At 44.7% G+C, this 18,459-nt stretch overlaps 1 protein-coding gene across 2 annotated transcripts in view; it reads left to right on the forward strand.

The window, feature by feature from the left end:
- MAP3K9 (mitogen-activated protein kinase kinase kinase 9) overlaps positions 1-18,459 on the forward strand; it is a 73,151-nt gene that overhangs the window by 45,044 nt on the left and 9,648 nt on the right. For both annotated transcript variants that reach the window (XM_084847726.1, XM_084847732.1), the window contains exons 9-10: positions 10,770-10,882; positions 14,626-15,429. In XM_084847726.1, coding sequence (XP_084703852.1) covers positions 10,770-10,882; positions 14,626-15,429 — 917 coding nt within the window. The remainder of the gene's footprint in view (positions 1-10,769; positions 10,883-14,625; positions 15,430-18,459) is intronic.

Below are 18,459 nucleotides of genomic sequence, written 5' to 3' on the forward strand. Positions count from 1 at the left end.
TGCTTGCCAATTCATCCACTTCCATTTACTTTCCATTTGTTCCAATATTTATACTTCACCGCTCTAGTTAACAAACGAAGTAGATTGCAAAAATGTAAAATTCACATCATAGCCTACTCACTAAAATTAAAACAGAAGATTTGTATGGGTCAGTACTTGGTCCAGACTTGCAACCCACCCCACTAAGACCTGCTGAGACAAAAATGCTCATCCCTTTAAGTGCCAGCAACAGTAGACTTTTGTGGGCCTTTGTGAAAAGGTTCTTCTGTGAGGTAGAGCTGTGACAGACAAGATATTGTTTCTTGCTCTGACAGTATTAACAGTGTAATCTGATGTTGTTTGAAGTTGCTTCTTCTCACCTGATCATAACACATGGAGGTTCATATGGGGAGAAGTTTCTCTCCTATGCATAAAACGGATGGGCAACATGTGGCCCACAGCGTGCAGCCCCTGCCCCCGCAGATGGCATCTGGAGCGCCCATAAAGTCAAATTTAGCTTTGTAGTGCTCTGGATGCCATTCCCCCACCCCCCAAAAAAAGCTTTAAAAATTCTTTTTAGGTTGCTCAGCACAGCATGGCCAGCTCAGGGGGTGGGGGGAAACCTAGGGGAAATAATGCCCCTGGACCTCCTGAAGTTGCCCACCCCTGGCATAAACCATACAATATCAATTAGCCCATCAATAAGAGATGGATGTTTAAGATTTCTTTGCCCAGGCTAACTATCCTGTAAGATCTCTGCTACTTAGAAGCTTGTTCTATAATCTTAGTACTTCCGATGATCAGCCCCCCCCCCCCCCCCCGTATATAAAGTTCCTTTTTTCCCCTCTGTGGACATGGTCTGGCAAAATGTGGTCCACTGGAGAAGGAAATGGCAACCCACTCCAGTATTCTTGCCAAGAAAACCCCATGGAACGTATCACAAGGCTAAAAGATATGACGCCGGAAGATGAGCCCCTCAGGTCGGAAGGTGTCCAATATGCTACTGGGGAAGAGCAGAGGGTATTTCCAAGTAGCGCCAGAAAGAGTGAAGCGGCTGGGCCAAACCCGAAAGGACACTCAGCTGTGGATGTGTCTGGTGGTGAAAAGAAAATCCGATGCTGTAAAGAACAATATTGTTTAGGAACCTGGAATGTCAGATCAATGAATCAAGGTAAGCTGGAGGTGGTCAAACATGAGATGGCAAGATTGAACATCGACATCTTGGGAATCAGCGAACTAAAATGGACAGGCATGGGCGAATTTAATTCAGGTGACCATCATATCTACTATTGTGGGCAAGAATCCCTTAGAAGAAATGGAGTAGCACTCATAGTCAACAAAAGGGTGGGAAAAGCAGTACTGGGGTACAATCTTAAAAATGATAGAATGATCTCAGTACGAATCCAAGGCAAACCATTCAACATCACAGTAATTCAAGTCTGTGCCCCAACCACTGAGGCCGAAGAAGCTGAGGTTGATCGGTTCTATGAAGACCTCCAACACCTTCTAGAACTAACACCAAAAAAAGATGTCCTCTTCATCATAGGGGATTGGAATGCTAAAGGAGGAAGTCAAGAAATCACCGGGATAACAGGCAGGCATGGCCTTGGTGTACAAAATGAAGCAGGACAAAAGCTAATAGAGTTTTGCCAAGAGAACATGCTGATCATAGCAAACACTCTTTTCCAACAGCACAAGAGGTGACTCTACACATGGACATCACCAGATGGTCAATATCGAAATCAGATTGATTATGTCCTTTGCAGCCAAAGATGGAGAAGCTCTATACAGTCAGTCAAAACAAGACCTGGAGCTGACTGTGTCTCAGATCATGAGCTGCTTCTTGCAAAATTTCGGCTTAAATTGAAGAACGTCGGGAAAACCACTAAACCGTTCAGGTATAACCTAAATCATATCCCTGATGAATATACAGTGGAGGTGAGGAATAGATTTCAGGGATTAGACCTGATAGACAGAGTGCCTGAGGAACTATGGACAGAGGTCCGTAACATTGTTCAGGAGGCAGCAACGAAATCCATCCCAAAGAAAAAGAAATGCAAGAAAGCCAAGTGGCTGTCTGATGAGGCTTTACAAGTAGCTCACGAAAGAAGGGAAGCGAAAAGCAAGGGAGAAAGGGGAAGATATACCCAACTGAATGCAGAGTTCCAGAGAATAGCAAGGAGAGACAAGAAGGCCTTCTTAAATGAACAATGCAAAGAAATCGAGGAAAACAACAGAATGGGAAAGACTAGAGATCTCTTCAAGAAAATTGGAGATCTCAAGGGAATGTTTTGTGCCACGACGGGCATGATAAAGGACAAAGAAGGCAGGAACCTAACAGAAGCAGATGAGATTAAGAAGAGGTGGCAAGAATACACAGAAGAACTATACAGGAAAGATCTGAATGTCCCTGATAGCCATGATAGTGCGGTCACTGAACTTGAGCCGGACATCCTCGAGAGTGAAGTCAAGTGGGCCTTAGGAAGCATTAGTAACAACAAAGCTAGCGGAGATGACAGTATTCCAGCCGAGTTATTTAAAATCCTAAAAGATGATGCTGTTAAAGTGCTGCATTCAATATGCCAACAAATCTGGAACACTCAACAGTGGCCACAAGACTGGAAAAGGTCAGTTTACATTCCAATTCCAAAGAAGGGCAACGCCAAAGAGTGTTCAAACTACCGCACAATTGCGCTCATTTCACATGCCAGCAAGGTGATGCTCAAAATCCTACAAGCTAGGCTTCAGCAGTATGCGAACCGAGAACTACCGGAAGTACAAGCTGGGTTTCGAAGAGGCAGAGGAACTAGAGATCAAATCGCCAACATTCGCTGCATCATGGAGAAAGCAAGAGAATTCCAGAAAAACGTCTATTTCTGCTTCATTGACTACGCTAAAGCCTTTGATTGTGTGGATCACAACAAACTGTGGCAAATTCTTAAAGTGATGGGAGTACCAGACCACCTTACCTGTCTCCTGAGAAACCTGTACGAGGGTCAAGAAGCAACAGTAAGAACCAGAGATGGAACAACCGATTGGTTCAAAATTGGGAAAGGAGTACGACAAGGCTGCATATTGTCACCCTGCTTATTTAACTTATACGCAGAGTACATCATGCGAAATGCCGGGTTGGATGAATCAGAGGTCGGAATTAAGATTGCTGGGGGAATTATCAACAACCTCCGATATGCAGACGATACCACCCTAATGGCAGAAAGCGAAGAGGATCTCAAGAGCCTCTTGTTGAGGGTGAAAGAGGAGAGTGCAAAAGCTGGTTTGAAACTCAACATTAAAAAAACGAAGATCATGGCATCTGGCCCCATCACTTCCTGGCATATAGAAGGGGAAGAAATGGAAGCAGTGACAGATTTTACTTTCTTGGGCTCCAAGATCACCGCAGACGGTGACTGTAGCCATGAAATTAAAAGACGCTTGCTCCTTGGGAGGAAAGCTATGGCAAACCTAGACAGCATAGTAAGAAGCAGAGACATCACCTTGCCGACAAAGGTCCGTCTAATCAAAGCTATGGTTTTCCCAGTAGTAATGTATGGCTGTGAGAGCTGGACTATAAGGAAGGCTGAGCGCCGAAGAATTGATGCTTTCGAACTGTGGTGCTGGAGAAGACTCTTACGAGTCCCCTGGACTGCAAGGAGGTCAAATCAGTCCATCCTAAAGGAAATCAACCCTGAGTGCTCATTGGAAGGACAGATACTGAAGCTGAAGCTCCAATATTTTGGCCACCTAATGCGAAGAGAAAACTCCCTGGAAAAGACCCTGATGCTGGGAAAGACTGAAGGCAAAAGGAGAAGGGGACGGCAGAGGATGAGATGGCTAGATAGCATCACCGATGCAATGAATATGAACTTGAGCACGCTCCGGGAGAGAGCGGAGGACAGGAAGGCCTGGCGTGCTATGGTCCATGGGGTCATGAAGAGTCGGACACGACTGAACAACTGAACAACAACAACAACAACAAACTGGGGCTAATCTGTCCACCCAGGCCTATGAAGCTTCCAACAGGAGGGGACAGGGACTTCTGACTTTATGATGAGCTTCGCTCCCAGCACAACTAGGGAGCGGGTGAGCCCCTGCCCTCCTCAACAGCTGAGGAGAAGAATGGAAGCTTGTCACCACTGTGTGAAGCTTTGGAGTGACTCTGAGAAGGCAGCAACAATTGTCACAGCTCTCCAAGGCTCAGTGTGGCCCCAGTGAGAACCTCCGCCATTCTCCTGTGCTTCTAAAGTGGACCTGAGTCCTCATGCTTCTCCAGGCGCAAAAGGAGGGCAGGGGCTCTCCTTGATTCTGATCTCTCAGCAGACTGGAAGATGTACTTGTGAATGGTGAGCTGGTGAATGCACAAATGAATCCTTGTTTACAACAACCCTCTCTAAAAATGGCCCTTTTGATTGTTGATGCTGTTGTGCTTCATTTTGCTTTGTCTCATATTTTTTTAAAAATTGTACACATAAGCTGAGCCTGATGTTCCAAGAGAGAAGCCAAAGAGAATTGCCAATTCATTAACTTGTTCATATGTATTGACCTTTTATAATATTTCATTATATTTTAATTACTTTGTTTATGTTGATTTAAATCAACTTTTTGTCCAACAATGTAATGCTTTAAAAAACATTCTTGATTATTATTTGACCATAGTTGATTGATCAGTTGGCTAACTCTTTTTTGATCAGTCAAATGTCCAGCCCTAATTTATCATCTTCTCTCTCATTGTAACCTTGGCTAGTGTATCTGCAGTGCAACACTAAACCTCAGCTAGCGTTACCATGGGTTCCAGAAGCTAGGTTTGGAACATCACTGCTGTTATGCTTCCAATGGTTAATGTTTGTCAGTCACAATGCCAAATTATGGATATGATGGGGATGAGGGGTGGAGAAGAGAAATCTGTGCGTAAGGATGGAGGACTTGGGAGGGAGTATATGATACAGAGTCCCTAAGGCCTGCTATTACATCATGCCTGTACTGGTTTCCAGAAGAATAGAGAGAAGGGCTGTCTGTGTGCACACATCACACCCTATAAGCTTTCTGAAAAGGCACTTGACTGCAAAGGGGAATACCATACAGAGTTATAAGGGCTTCTTCAGTTAATCACTAAGGCAAAATTAGGCCCCCTATTGTCCATTAATTTTCAGCATGTGCAGCTCTTTTTCCTGTAAGCACTGGCCCACAGCCATCTCTGCAGCATTTGTTCTATTAATACAGCAATAACATCTTGGATTTGGACAAAGTCAGCACTTTGGGGAGACAAATGGATATATATTTCAAGTTAGTTTTGTGTTACTAGCTGGGCTTCACTGCTCAAAGATTATAGTACAGTACTAAACTGTACACGAGTCCATGCAGATTGGCTGTGTGTGTGTGTGGGGGGGGCAGCTGGGAAGGGTGCCTGTATTTGGGTGTGCGTGTGTGTGTGTGTGTGTGTGTGCGAGAGAGAGAGAGAGAAGGTGTGGCTGCGTGTGTGTGTGTGTGTGTAGGGTGTGTGTGGAATGTGCCAACAGTGGTTCGGCCCACTTCGGGCATGTGGCTCCTGACATCCTGTTCCATGGCCAATTCAGCCCTTAGGCCAAAAAAGCATGCCCTACCACTGATCTTGAACTTAATTATTGCTGAGCTATATATGCAGTTAATATATGTGGCCAGAATAATGATACAGGGACTGCCTTTAATGAGAATATAGCATTATTTTCTTGCTGTAGTATACGGTTTAATTAAGTTTGCACAAGAGCTAAGTATAACTGATACCTTGTGAAAGGAAAATGCGGGAATAAAGGTGGGGCTGGTTCTGTAAGGAAAACTCTCCAGAGAATTTGAGGGGATGGCTCATGGGCCCTCTAGGTGGTTGCATTAGGGAGCAATCCTACTCCCACTGGAGTCTTTTTCAGTCCTATTGAAGTGAATAGGACGATGAGCGAGTTGATCAGATTTGGTAGGCCTGTTCTTTCTGAACTGAAGTTAGCACTGAGTTTTCTCTAGAACAGGATTTTTCAAATATCATACTTGTTAGCCTCCCCCAAATGAAGGAGCATGTGGTCTGAGCTTTGCCAAGTGAACCAAGAGCCTCTCCACACAACTACATCAAATGGTCTATAAACGCATTTTAGACATTGTGTCATTTCAGTGCCATAGTGCAGTATCCCATCTACATGTAATGGGAGAGGGGAGGGAATCTTTAGAAGATACAATATTAATCCAAGAAAGCATAACTTGGGGGCGGATGTGAGGATTTGTGCTCACTAAATGAGAAACAGTGAGCCCCTGCAGCACAAAACAGCTGATTTTATGGGAATAGTTGTTGGGCTATCTCTCTGTTTCTTCTGGCTCTTTAAACCTTGGAAAAGGAGCTGGCATAGCTCTGGGGTCCTGCTCTTCATTGGGCTGGAAGGAGCACCTGTTGGAAAAATAAGGATAGACTTGCAACACATTGGAGAAGACCCACAACCGTGTTGGAGGCGCAATGAGGGGGAAGCATGTGGCAAGGTGATGAGCAGGCAGGGAGGAGCGATGCCTGGAGGAGAGTGCCGCAGTGGTGGTGGAGCTGGAAGGAGAGGCACTGTTGCCCCCTGTCTACTTACCAGGAATCCAGTTGGGTAGAAAATTGTGAACCGATTCATTTTTATTTATTTAGACTATACATTCCCTACCATACTCCTGGTAGACTGTCATCTACATTATTTCTCTGAAAGTGGGCCTTACTTCCAAGTAGCTATAGGATCAAGGTATAAATTATATTTGCTTGATTCAGATGGTAGCTGAAGCCTTGTAAATTATGTCCTATTGGAACTGAAAGACTCAAGTTGTATTCTAGCACCCTCTAGTGATCTCTTTGGGGAGTTTTAAGCAGCCATTGTGTTGTTCTGATAACTGAGAAAGTAGTATAATTTTTTTCCCCTCCAGAATAGGAGAAAGTAATTTTTCTGACTCAGTTTTCATTAAAAGTTGAGGCTTCCTTAGCTTAGCCAACAAATGTTGTTCCTCTACTTTTATGAAAGAAGCAGCTATGTTCTGCCATGCCACAAAGGACAACTCGGAACATTGTGCAACCTTCAAGACTGTGATGAGGGATCGACCTTGGCAGCATAGGTTTGTTGTTTTTCTCCCTGCAGCTGTAAACTGAGAAATGTAGTACACTCCTTTAAGTTGGGTGGAGGATAGGAATCCAGCCTCCCGCCAATTTACATGCCTTACCAAAGGCCTTGGCTTTTTTTCCTTTTGAAGTGAGCGTGCCAGCTCCACTTATCTGCATCTGCCCTCCTTCTGCTTGGTATCTCCTGCTATGTGGCATTTTCTGTAGGTGTTTTTGGTTGGGAATACTGTAAACTGCCTGGATGGGTGACCAGCTGGGAAAAATATCTAAGATAATCTGAGATCTTTGGATGAAGAGCAGGGTATAAATGATAGGATGCTTTTTCTATAACCCTATTGTTTTTTGGGATGAATGACACAGAATTGTGCACTTGCAAAGGCAAGTCCATAAAATACGTATTACTAATATATAGGACCTAGTGTGTCACAGAACTGTGTATGGTAACAGAGTACCCTAGCATGGGGGCGGGGGGGGGGGAGGTAGAGGAGCTTTATCCCTTCCCCCACACACATTAGGCCCATTTACACATTAACCCATGATTTGCTGCCATTATGTATGAGCCAAGTCATTGGAGTCCCAGTCCAGATTGGATCCTCCACACCTGCAATTTGTATTGGAAAAAACATCTAAATGGAGTGAGTGGGAGGTTTTCCTTTACTTTTATGAAAGAAGCAGATATGTTCTGCCATACCACAAAGGACAACTCAGAACACTGTGTAACCTTCAAGACCATGATGAGGGCTAGACCTTGGCAGCATAGGTTTGTTGTTTTTCTGCCTGCAGCTATAAACTGAGAAATGCAATACAATCCTTTAAGTTGGGTGGATAGCAAATAGCGGTCGTGGAACCTCTGATCTGGATTGGGATCACAGCAGGGGTCAAAGGCTTAATGTCCCCAATCCCCACTCTAGGGTCCTGATCCAGACTCTCAGCACCTGCAATTCATTGCTTTTCTGTGCTGGCTGGGGAGGAAGAGAAGCCTATCCCTCCCCAGCCAACACAGAACTTGAGCAGGAAGAAGTGGGGCCAGAAACGGCCTTGGTCGCCTTGGTGGATGATATGGGGTGGGCTCTGGATAGGGGTGAATGCTCCTTCCTTATTCTCCTCGATCTCTCAGTGGCATTTGATACCGTTGACCATGGTATCCTCCTGGACTGCCTGGAGGGGTTGGGCATAGGGGACACTGTATTATGGTGGTTCTGTTCCTTCCTCTCTGGCAGGTACCAGAGGGTAGCTCTGGGGGAGGAGACTTCAGACCCTTGGCTGCTCACTTGCACTTGTGTCTGGAGTTGGTGAGTGGCTGGATGGAAAGGACTAAGCTGAAGCTGAATCCCGACAAAACCGAAGTCCTTTTTGTGGGACTTTGTGAGACAAGGGGAGGTTGGGGGATGTTGACCTGGGGTTTAATGGGGTGCGGCTACCCCTGAAGGACCAGGTCCACAGTCTGGGGGTCATTTTAGACTCCCAGATGTCCATGGAGGCTCAGGTGTCAGCCGTGAGCAGGGCAGCACTGTACCAACTCCATCAGATATGGCAGCTGCGCCCCTGACTCCTTAACCATCTGCTCCCATCAGTAGTTCATGTCCTGATCTCCTCTCGCCTAGATTACCGTAATGCGCTCTATGTGGGGTTACCCTTGAAGACAGTTTAGAAGTTGCCGCTGATGCAGAATGCAGTGGCCCGCCTGATTAAAGGCAGCCATCAGCGAGATCACATCACTCCAATGCTGAAGTAGTTGCACTGGTTACCAGTTGTTTTCTGGGCCCAATTCAAGGTGTTGGCATTAACCTTTAAAACCCTATATGGTTCCGGCCCAGTCTATTTTAAGGAGCGCCTCCAACAACACCAAGGACGCCACTCAATGAGATCGGCCTTGGTAGGCCTTCTGTCTGTACCATGCCAGCTAGGCTGGTGAGGACTAGGGAGAGGGCCTTTTCTGTGGTTGCCCCCACTCTGTGGAATTCCCTCCCTAGTGACCTCTGCCATGCCCCCTCTTTGATGAGCTTCTGCCGGGCTTTAAAAACCTCGCTGTTCAGGTGGGCATATGGGGTAGGTAAGGTTTTTTAGAGCAGTGTTGTTTTGTTATGTTGTTTTGTTCAGTTGATTATATAAATTTGTTGTATTTCATGTTATTAGTATTGTATGCTGACTAGAGTGGCTGGGTAGCCAGCCAGATGGGCCGCTAATAAATCTAATAAATAAATTAAATAAATAAATAAAGGTGGAGAGGCCCCGGGGCAAGATGGGAATCGTCCCAAGGGCTGCATCCAGCCCATGGGCTGGGGTTTCCCTGTTTATTCATTCAGTCGCTTCCGACTCTTCATGACTTTCTGGACCAGCCCATGCCAGAGCTTCCTGTTGGCCGTCGCCACCCCCAGCTCCCCCAAGGTGGAGTCCGTCACCTCCAGAATATCATCCATCCATCTTGCCCTTGGTCGGCCCCTCTTCCTTTTGCCTTCCACTTTCCCTAGCATCAGCATCTTCTCCAGGGTGTCCTGTCTTCTCATTATGTGGCCAAAGTACTTCAGTTTTGCCTTCAATATCATTCCCTCAAGTGAGCAGTCTGGCTTTATTTCCTGGAGTATGGACTGGTTTGATCTTCTTGCAGTCCAAGGCACTCTCAGAATTTTCCTCCAACACCACAGTTCAAAAGCATCTATCTTCCTTTGCTCAGCCTTCCTTACGGTCCAGCTCTCGCAGCCATAGGTTACTATGGGGAATACCATTGCTTTAACTATGAGGACCTTTGTTGTCAGTGTGATGTCTCTGCTCTTCACTATTTTATCAAGATTTGTCATTGCTCTCCTCCCAAGAAGTAAACGTCTTCTGATTTCCTGGCTGCAGTCAGCGTCTACAGTAATCTTTGCGCCTAGAAAGACAAAGTCTGTCACTGCCTCCACGTTTTCTCCCTCTATTTGCCAGTTATCAATCAAGCTGGTTGCCATAATCTTGTTTTTTTTGAGGTTTCACTGCAACCCAGCTTTTGCACTTTCTTCTTTCACCTTCATCATAAGGTTCCTCAGCTCCTCCTATTCCTGCCTTAAGGCGTGATCAGAAACTTCAACTAGTACTGAACACAGCTGGTAGGATACTAATTAGGGCCAGCTGGTGGGATGTGCCCTAATTCCTGGTCTGTTTCTGGGCACAATTCAAAGTACTCCTAGTTAACTGTGAAGTCCTACATGTCTTGGAGCCTTCTACCTGAAAGACTACTTGCTGCCTCATAAGCCTGCCCAGCCTTAAAATCTTCATCAGAGACCCTCCTCTGAATCCACCACCACGTGCCAGGAGGGTGGTGACTTAGAGAAGCCTTCTTGTTCATAGAGCATTTAGGATGCTTTCCCCAGATGTCCACTCTCTTTTTTTTACTCCACATTAAGTTTTTTTTAATTTGCCCAAGCATTCAGCATGTTGGTTAACTGACTTTAATGTTTTATGGTTTGTCTGGTTTATTGAATAAGATGCTACTGTTTTAGGTCTTTATATTTTTTTACTGTTGTATTTTATTAATTCTTACGTTCTTTTAACTGTATGTTGCTCTGGGAGCTTATGCCGAAGGATGCCCCATAAATTACCTATATAAACAAATACTTGAGGTGAATGTCCTCGTTCTTATACTAATCTGGACAGTGAGTCATAAAACTGCACAGAAGAAAGCAATTTCCTGCATTTATATTTTTTTTTATTTTAGGCTAAACTCCCTGGTAGATGGATCCAGGCAGTGGTCATCCAGTGCTCCAAACCTAGGAAAAGTCCACAGAACAATAATACCTTTTCCAGGATTTACAAGCCTAACGGAGATGGGTAAAGTACTTGTTACGTTGAACTATGTTACGTTGAATGACGTTGAACTAGGGATGGCGGAGAATTTCTCCCCGAATCTTCGGGAGGCCAAATGCCAACGCATTCGGCCCCCCGAAATTGGTGGGGAAATTCTCCGCCGGCCCCCCACCCCCCCCGGGATGGGACTTACCGTGGCCGAATGTCCCTCTCGGCGGCAGGTCCCGGCGGCGGTTCGTCGGGGGCGGCGGCCGGTCTCCCGACCGGCTGCCACCGCCACCATTGCAAAAAAAAAAGTAAAGTAAAAAAAACACACACCTGTGATAGGCTACATAACGATTTATGTAGCCTATCATGGCTAGATTTCCAAAGTCAGCCGTGATAGGCTACGTAAATTGTCACGTAGCCTATCACGGGTGACTTAAAAAAAAAAAAGCGCGTACGCAAATGGCGGTGGCCCATGGGCGCCGCCATTTGCGTTCCTTATTTTGGCACGTCTAGTCTACGTGAACATTTACGTAGACTACGGCGAAAATAAGGGAACGCTATTTGTGTTGCCCTTATTTTCGCCGTAGTCTACGTAAATCTTTACGTAGACTAGACGTGTCAAAATAAGGAACGCAAATGGCGGTCCCCATGGGAGCCGCCATTTGCGTACGTGCTTTTTTTTTTTTTTTCTAAAGTCACCCGTGATAGGCTACGTGACGATTTACATAGCCTATCACAGCTGTGTGTGTGGGTTTTTTTACTTTTTTTTTCGCGGCCGGGTAGACGGGGCGCTTCTACCCAGCCTGAATTTTGCCGGCGAGGGATGGGGCACCTCCCCCCCGGCCTGAATTTCGGCCGGGCGCGGCGGGGCGCCTCCCCCCCTCGCCTGAACTTCGGGGGGAGAACCGAAGCGCCTCCCCCCCACCGCGAAGCAAGCTTCAAGAACAGGTAAGGGACTTTCGTCCAACCCTACATTGAACAAACTTCATTCTCTTAAATCCACCTACACTTGGCTGTTTAAGAACAACTCAGATATATAATATTTCTGTACTCTAATTTCAGGATGTTCACACAAATACTTTTTAAAGTTTATTCCATCGGCCTGGCTGAGGCCAACTGTAATTTGGCTCCTCAGCTTCCAGAACTCTCAAGTCACTTCAGGAGGTGGGGATACTCAGAGGAGAGCTCCATAGGGTGGGTGGTTTGTTTGTTTGTTCGTTTATTTCATGTATTTTCTGCCTTTCCTCCAAGGAGCCCAAGGTAGGATACATGATCCTCCTCCTCTCCAATTTTATCCTCACAATAACCCTGTGAGATAGATTAGGCTGAGAGTCAGTGACTGGCTCAAAGTCACCCAGAGAGCTTCATAGCTGAGTGGGGACTTGAACCCAGGTATCCCAGTCCTAGTCCAACACTCTAACCACTACACCACACTGGCTGTTAGTGTTAACAATTAATGCATAGTTGGTACATGTGGGAAAAGGCCATTTTTCAGGTACTTAGGTCCCAAGCCATGTAGGGTTTTAAAGATAAACACCAGTACTTTGCATTATGTTCAGAAAAGAAACAAAAGCCAGTTAAGTTTTTCAGAACAGACTTGATGTGATCTCCTGGGCCAGTCTCGGATTGTAGCCTTGCAGCAGTATTTTAAACTAACTGAAGTTCCAAGAAATCTTCCAAGGCAGCCCCATGCATAACACATTACAGTAGTCCAATCTGGAGCTTACCAAAGTATAGATAATTGCAGTCAAGCTATCTCTGTCCAGGGGACTTAGATGACACACCCAAGTTCAACTAGTGAAAGGTACTTCATACCATGGAGGTCAGCTGTCATTGCAAGACAAAGCTGGATCAATTAGCACCTCGAGAGTGCAGTCCTGATTCTTTGGGGGGCAATGCAACTCCATCCAGAATAGGTTGAATTCTACCTCCATCCTCAGATGAACCACATACTGACAGTACCTCCATCTTTTCTGGATTGAGCTATGTAAGGGTTAGTACTTGAACTTGCTTACTTTCCTCTTTCCTTTCCCCTTGATATCGTATCTGAGACTGTAAGCCTGCGTGCAGGGCCTGTATTAATTTTTTGCACAATGCCTAGCAGTTCTAGTTGCTTTATAAGTAACGGATGAATAACGAGTACGTGTGCACACATGTAATATTTGCATATTAATACATTTGTACAAGTATACTTTCCAGGTTTTCCTCCATAACATATGAAGTAGCCCCCCGTTTATGCAAGTATTGGCTTTTCCCCTCTTTTGCATTTTCTGCATTCATTTTAATTTTACTCATCGCAGCTCAGTGCTTGCTTTTCTAGGGTGGGTGTGTGTGTGTGTGTGTGTGTGTGTGTGCTGTCATTCAGTGTGTATTTTTTCCTGACAGAGAGATTATCCATGGAAGTGGTGGGCTGTTTGAGAGAGACATCTGCCTAAAGATGGGCCATTATCAATACTTCCCCTCACCCCACAACACCAGCTTTTGTGCAGAAGGGATCCCTCCCCTGCTCCGTTCTACTGGTGTTGCTTCAGCTAGCTGCATGGAAAGAAACTCTCCTTGGAAACATAGTTGACTGCCACAAGTGGCCTCTGTGGGGCAATAAGCGGCTCATCTGTGTTTAGCTATGCATTATTTCAAACCTTTTTTAAACTGAGGCTCATTCGAGTGTTAATCTTGAGTTTGAACCCCTATAGCAGGGCTGGCTCTCTCTCTCTCTCTCTCTCTGTGGCGCATGTATTTGGATAATCAGGCACAGAATGTGGCTTTCTTACAGTGTTGTCTTCTTAAAAAAAATAAAAATGATTTGAGTCCTTATAGTTGCATAGAAAAGTTTGATGTGTGGCAAGTATCTCCTGAGAATTTACAAAACCGAAGGTAGCCTGTTGCGGAGCTTTTCTAGGCCAAGGTGTAGAGCATCTGTGTTCTGTGTTAACATTCTGTGTTAAACACAGCTTTCTGTGGCAGCAGCGTGTTTCGATTTGCATAAACATGGGGAATGTAACTATAGTGGGTTACACCGGAAGACATGGTGAGGAGTATAGGAGCATGGTGAGTTTCCACAGCCATGTTCTGCACAGTTTAAGTGAATAGAGACCTGTGTTAACTTAGAATAGAGAAAAGCTTTTAGATGATTTAATAGGCTGTCTCACATAAGAAAGTTGGTACCAGACAAGACAAATTTTGTATGTCAACAACGCGAAGCTGTTTGATTCTTGCCAGGTCACTATAATCTCTCTCAGATGTTATGTCTCTATGAAGAGCTGAGAAGCTTTCTAGCTTACATTGGGATGATGGGGCCTCTTTCTCTTTGGGGAAGGTAATTTATTGCTCTGACTGTGATGCTTTACGCATCCACTAGGGCATATAAGAAAAGGTATATAAGCATTGTTTAAAGCATGCCAAGTTGGTCTCACTCTAAGGAGAATAGCATGCATACCAACTTGGAGAATTGATTATCGGACTGTGAAGAGATGTCCTGTGTATCTTGATTGGGGCCCAGATACACGCGTGGCTGTGGGGGAAGTTGCCTGCTTTGGTCAGCACAAGGGACATGTGAGGTGCTTTGCTTTGCTTTATTTCTTCATCCATTTACTATCACATGCATAATCAATAAACTGTTAAACAGATCCATTTGTGACTTTGTCTCACTTTGCGTTATCCCGAATCTATTTTGATAAGGATCCTGACAAGATCAAGATCCTAGATTAACACAGTAACCAATTCAAATTTCTAGTGAAAATGGCAAGGAATCATTCTTTGTGTATGTATGTCTGTTGCAGAGAATGAAGACAGCGATTCTTTGAAAAATGGAGAGAATAAGGTGCAGCAATCCCCTGCGTCTAATCAATCATATCTCTGCATCCCATTTCAGAAGAATGAGGACTGGGATGGCCAGTCCAGTGATGCCAATGAGGAGATCACTCCGATGAACTCTGCCACAAGCACCCCTCAGCACACCCCCACCAACAGCCTCAAACGCACGGGCTCCCAGCACAAGCGGTGTGCGCTTGCCTTTCTCAGCTGTGGGGCCGTGCTAGCTGCTGCTGGCTTAGGCTTTGATCTCTTGGAGGCTGGCAAGTGCCAGCTACTAACCCAGGAGGAGCTGGATGCCCCCAAGGAAGAGAAGAAGAAGCGTGAAAGTCTCTTCCAGCGGGCTGGGCGCTCCCGCCGGAGTACCAGCCCACCCTCAAGGAAGCTCTTCAAGAAAGAGGAGCCTGCACCGTTGCTGGGTGAGCCATCCAGCTCTCTGACCCTGCTCTCCTTGTCTTCCATTTCTGAATGTAACTCCACCCGTTCCCTGCTGCGCTCAGACAGTGATGAGATTGTGGTGTACGAGATGCCGGTCAGCCCTGTGATAGTGAAGGCTCCTTTGCCAGTAGTTAGTAACCCTCTGGTTAATATCCGTGTTGAGAGATTCAAGCGGGATCCCAACCAGTCCTTAACTCCCACACATGTGACTCTTTCTTCAGAAGCCCCGCAAGGGGGGCACAGACGCACTCCCTCTGATGGTGCCATAAAAGTGGCCGGTCTTCTTGCCCATGGATGTTCTTCCAGTACTTCTCCAACAGGAGCAGTGGGAGCAGGTAGGTTATCCTCTTCCATCCTTGCACCCCAGTGATTAAAACAAAAGCCAAGAAACAAGCGCTCTTGCTAGTGACTTCCCATATTGCATTAGAACCTGCAGATGTTGGCTCAGAGGTAAATTGAAGGAAGGTGACAGCTGAAGTAAACCAGGGGTGCTATGCATAATCAGTACTTCCGCGCTTTGAGGCTGGAGCTGCCCTTGTGTGGGTAGGGCGAGCAGCAGAAAAGATTCCCCCATGTACTGAAGCAATGAAGGCTACTTCTGTCTGGTCTTTATTTATCTTTCCTTGAACCTTGCAGCTCTGTCCGTTATTTGTGGCTGCCAGTTCCAGCTTCCCTCCTACTTTGTTTCCCTTCAATATTGTTTTCCTCCTTGTACACGTTTTACCCCCATGCCATACAAAACTGCACCTTTAGATCCACTCCGGCTCTTCCTCAAGTGCTTTTGGCATTTTCTTCCCCACAAGAATGATTGCTGCCCTAATTTCTGCTGAAAAATAATTAAAAAGTTTGTTTTGAATTAACTGCAAATGTAATTCAGATTTGGCACTGGAAGGTTTTTAGAATTTCTTATCATACTTGATTAAATGGGCTTACTTTTACTCTAAGCAGTAGGGTTTCTGCCCTTTCATCTATTGTTTTAACAGCAAATGAGAGGTCATTGGGCCTTCTATCTGTGATAGTTTGGGCCAAATTTCAAGGGAACAATTTCAGTGTTTGACACCATAAACCCCTAATCTACCCCCTCTGCCCCTCAGGCATTTACTGACAGTGTTATAGACATCTGCTGATGGATTCATTTTCAGCACAGGCTTGGATTCTCTGTGCCAAAACACAATATTAAAATTAAGGTTGGCAGCATTAAAGTTTTAGATGATGACAGAAGTGTAATTTCTGTGGTTACAAATGAAGATTCCTTGAATTCTTAGAGGGCCCATAGCCATGCAAACCATGTCATGGCATTGGTTCTCCCATTTATTGAAACATTTATATACTGCTGTTTATTCTGTTTGGATATCAGGGCAGCGTACAACATAACATTAGTACAATCAAGCACAAGAGCAAGAACAAAATAAAATTAAGTTTCTTTCCCCATAAAATATTACTTTGGGGAGTATCCAGTGAAGATTGCCCATGAGCAGGCAGCCCTGCTGATTCCCTTCCACAAGTGGCATCTGCCATTTGCGGAATGGAGATTTAGCGCTTCCAGGGGCAACTTGAAACAAGCTGAAACACTCATTCCTGGAACAGGACAGGCTGGCAGAGCTAGTTCCAGAAACAAGTGTTCCCTTTCACTTTGGGATTTACCCTTGGAAACCCTAAATCTTCATTCTGCAAGCAGTGGCACCGTTGTGGAGGGGAATCAGTGGGCTGGCCATTTGTGAAACGGAAGTAGCAGTGGGCCCTCTTGTGGTTGGGCAGCATTGGATACTGGCCTATGTGTTTCCAGTTAATTTCTATAGCTAGTAGTTGCTAGCCTGCTAGTATGAAACATCTGTAGTACTCCTAAGAACTACTTGGTTATGTTTAGAAGTGGCTCTGATATGCTACTGTGATAGGAAATATTTTGTATTGTTCCTAGATTTAATGAAAAAAATGAACTACCCTTTTTAAGGGTATAATTACAATTGCAGTTTAAGAGAAACTTCAGATTCTCAATTTTGAGGCTTTGCAATATGTAGATTAATTTAAATGATATCAACTAATTTATGAATTGTCTGGATTTCAATCAATTTAGGAAAATGTATTTAATCAGTAGACATCCCTGGTAATTTTTCATCTCTTCAGATGACACCATTCCTACCAACATGTCCTGCCTTAACATTCTCTTTCAGTGTTGCATGGTTCCTACTATAACAAATAAACTGATGTGGATGCCAGACAGCTGGTAGAATGTGGCTGTTGTGGGCACAATGAGCCAGCCACGAGAGTAGAATAGCACAACCCTCTATGCTCTGGGAAGGACTGTGACATTCCCTTAGCCAGGATAAAAGGCAGTTCTTCAATCCTGCCATTAAAAATGGGAGATATTCCAAGCCGGGTGTGTTCCCTTTTCCCCTTGTTCTCCCCGCAACACACACACACATTTTTATTTGAATGAATTAGTTCAAGAATGCATTACTATATTTCATATCTAACAAGATAAAATGCATAATAAAATAAGGTGCTTAATAATACATGATAGAATTACTCATATTTACAAAATTTACAGTGCAATCAGACAGACGCACGTCCCAGAATGTTCAGTATGGTTTTCACCCAGGTAAACCACACTGAACATGTGCATAGGATGGCAGTCTTAACCCATATTTTACATCCTACCTAATTCATTAATATAAATATAATGGGTAAAACCCAGCATAAGTCCTTGTTAGAGTAAACCCATTGAAATGAATGGGTCTACTCTACATAGGGTTTAGGTTGCATTTTACCCAATACAAATACTATAATAATTCCATTAATGTATACTCTGCCAATCTTAAAAACTGTGTCACTTCAAACATGTAACTAAACAACAGTTTATACATCTTTAATAGGTCCTCAGACTAAATAGCACATGTTGTACTAATTATATCTAGGCACTTTCTCTTAATCTTGGGGCTGTCCTTTTTTAATCACAACATTCTAAAATGGGAGCCACTGAGCAGAAGCTCCACTTCATTGTAAATCTTGCATGCTGCCCTGAAATACGTTTGCATAACATTGAGATAGTAATAATGGCTAGGGAGAGAAGCTTCACAATTTTCAGCGGTTTTCTCTGGCCTTGGCATATGTTTGCCACTGGTAGAGAGAGCGACCTGAGCAGAAGAGTTGATGACTTTGCAGACTTAAAGTTGCAGCCAGCTCAATGCCAGTGCAGCATTTCAAATCCTAATAAATAGAACTTGCACTAAAGGTTTTATAGCACTGAGGCAAACTACCCTCATAAAATTCATGTTCTCTTATATCTGAAGATATGCTGGAAGCTCTTAGTTTTGAATGTGTACGTGCTGTCCTCTGACTTCCCCATTTATAGCTGTATCCACACT

This window comes from Heloderma suspectum, chromosome 1 (assembly GCF_057233095.1).
Source record: "Heloderma suspectum isolate Gila_16-S chromosome 1, 16-S_ref, whole genome shotgun sequence".
NCBI classification, from domain to species: Eukaryota; Metazoa; Chordata; class Lepidosauria; order Squamata; family Helodermatidae; genus Heloderma; species Heloderma suspectum.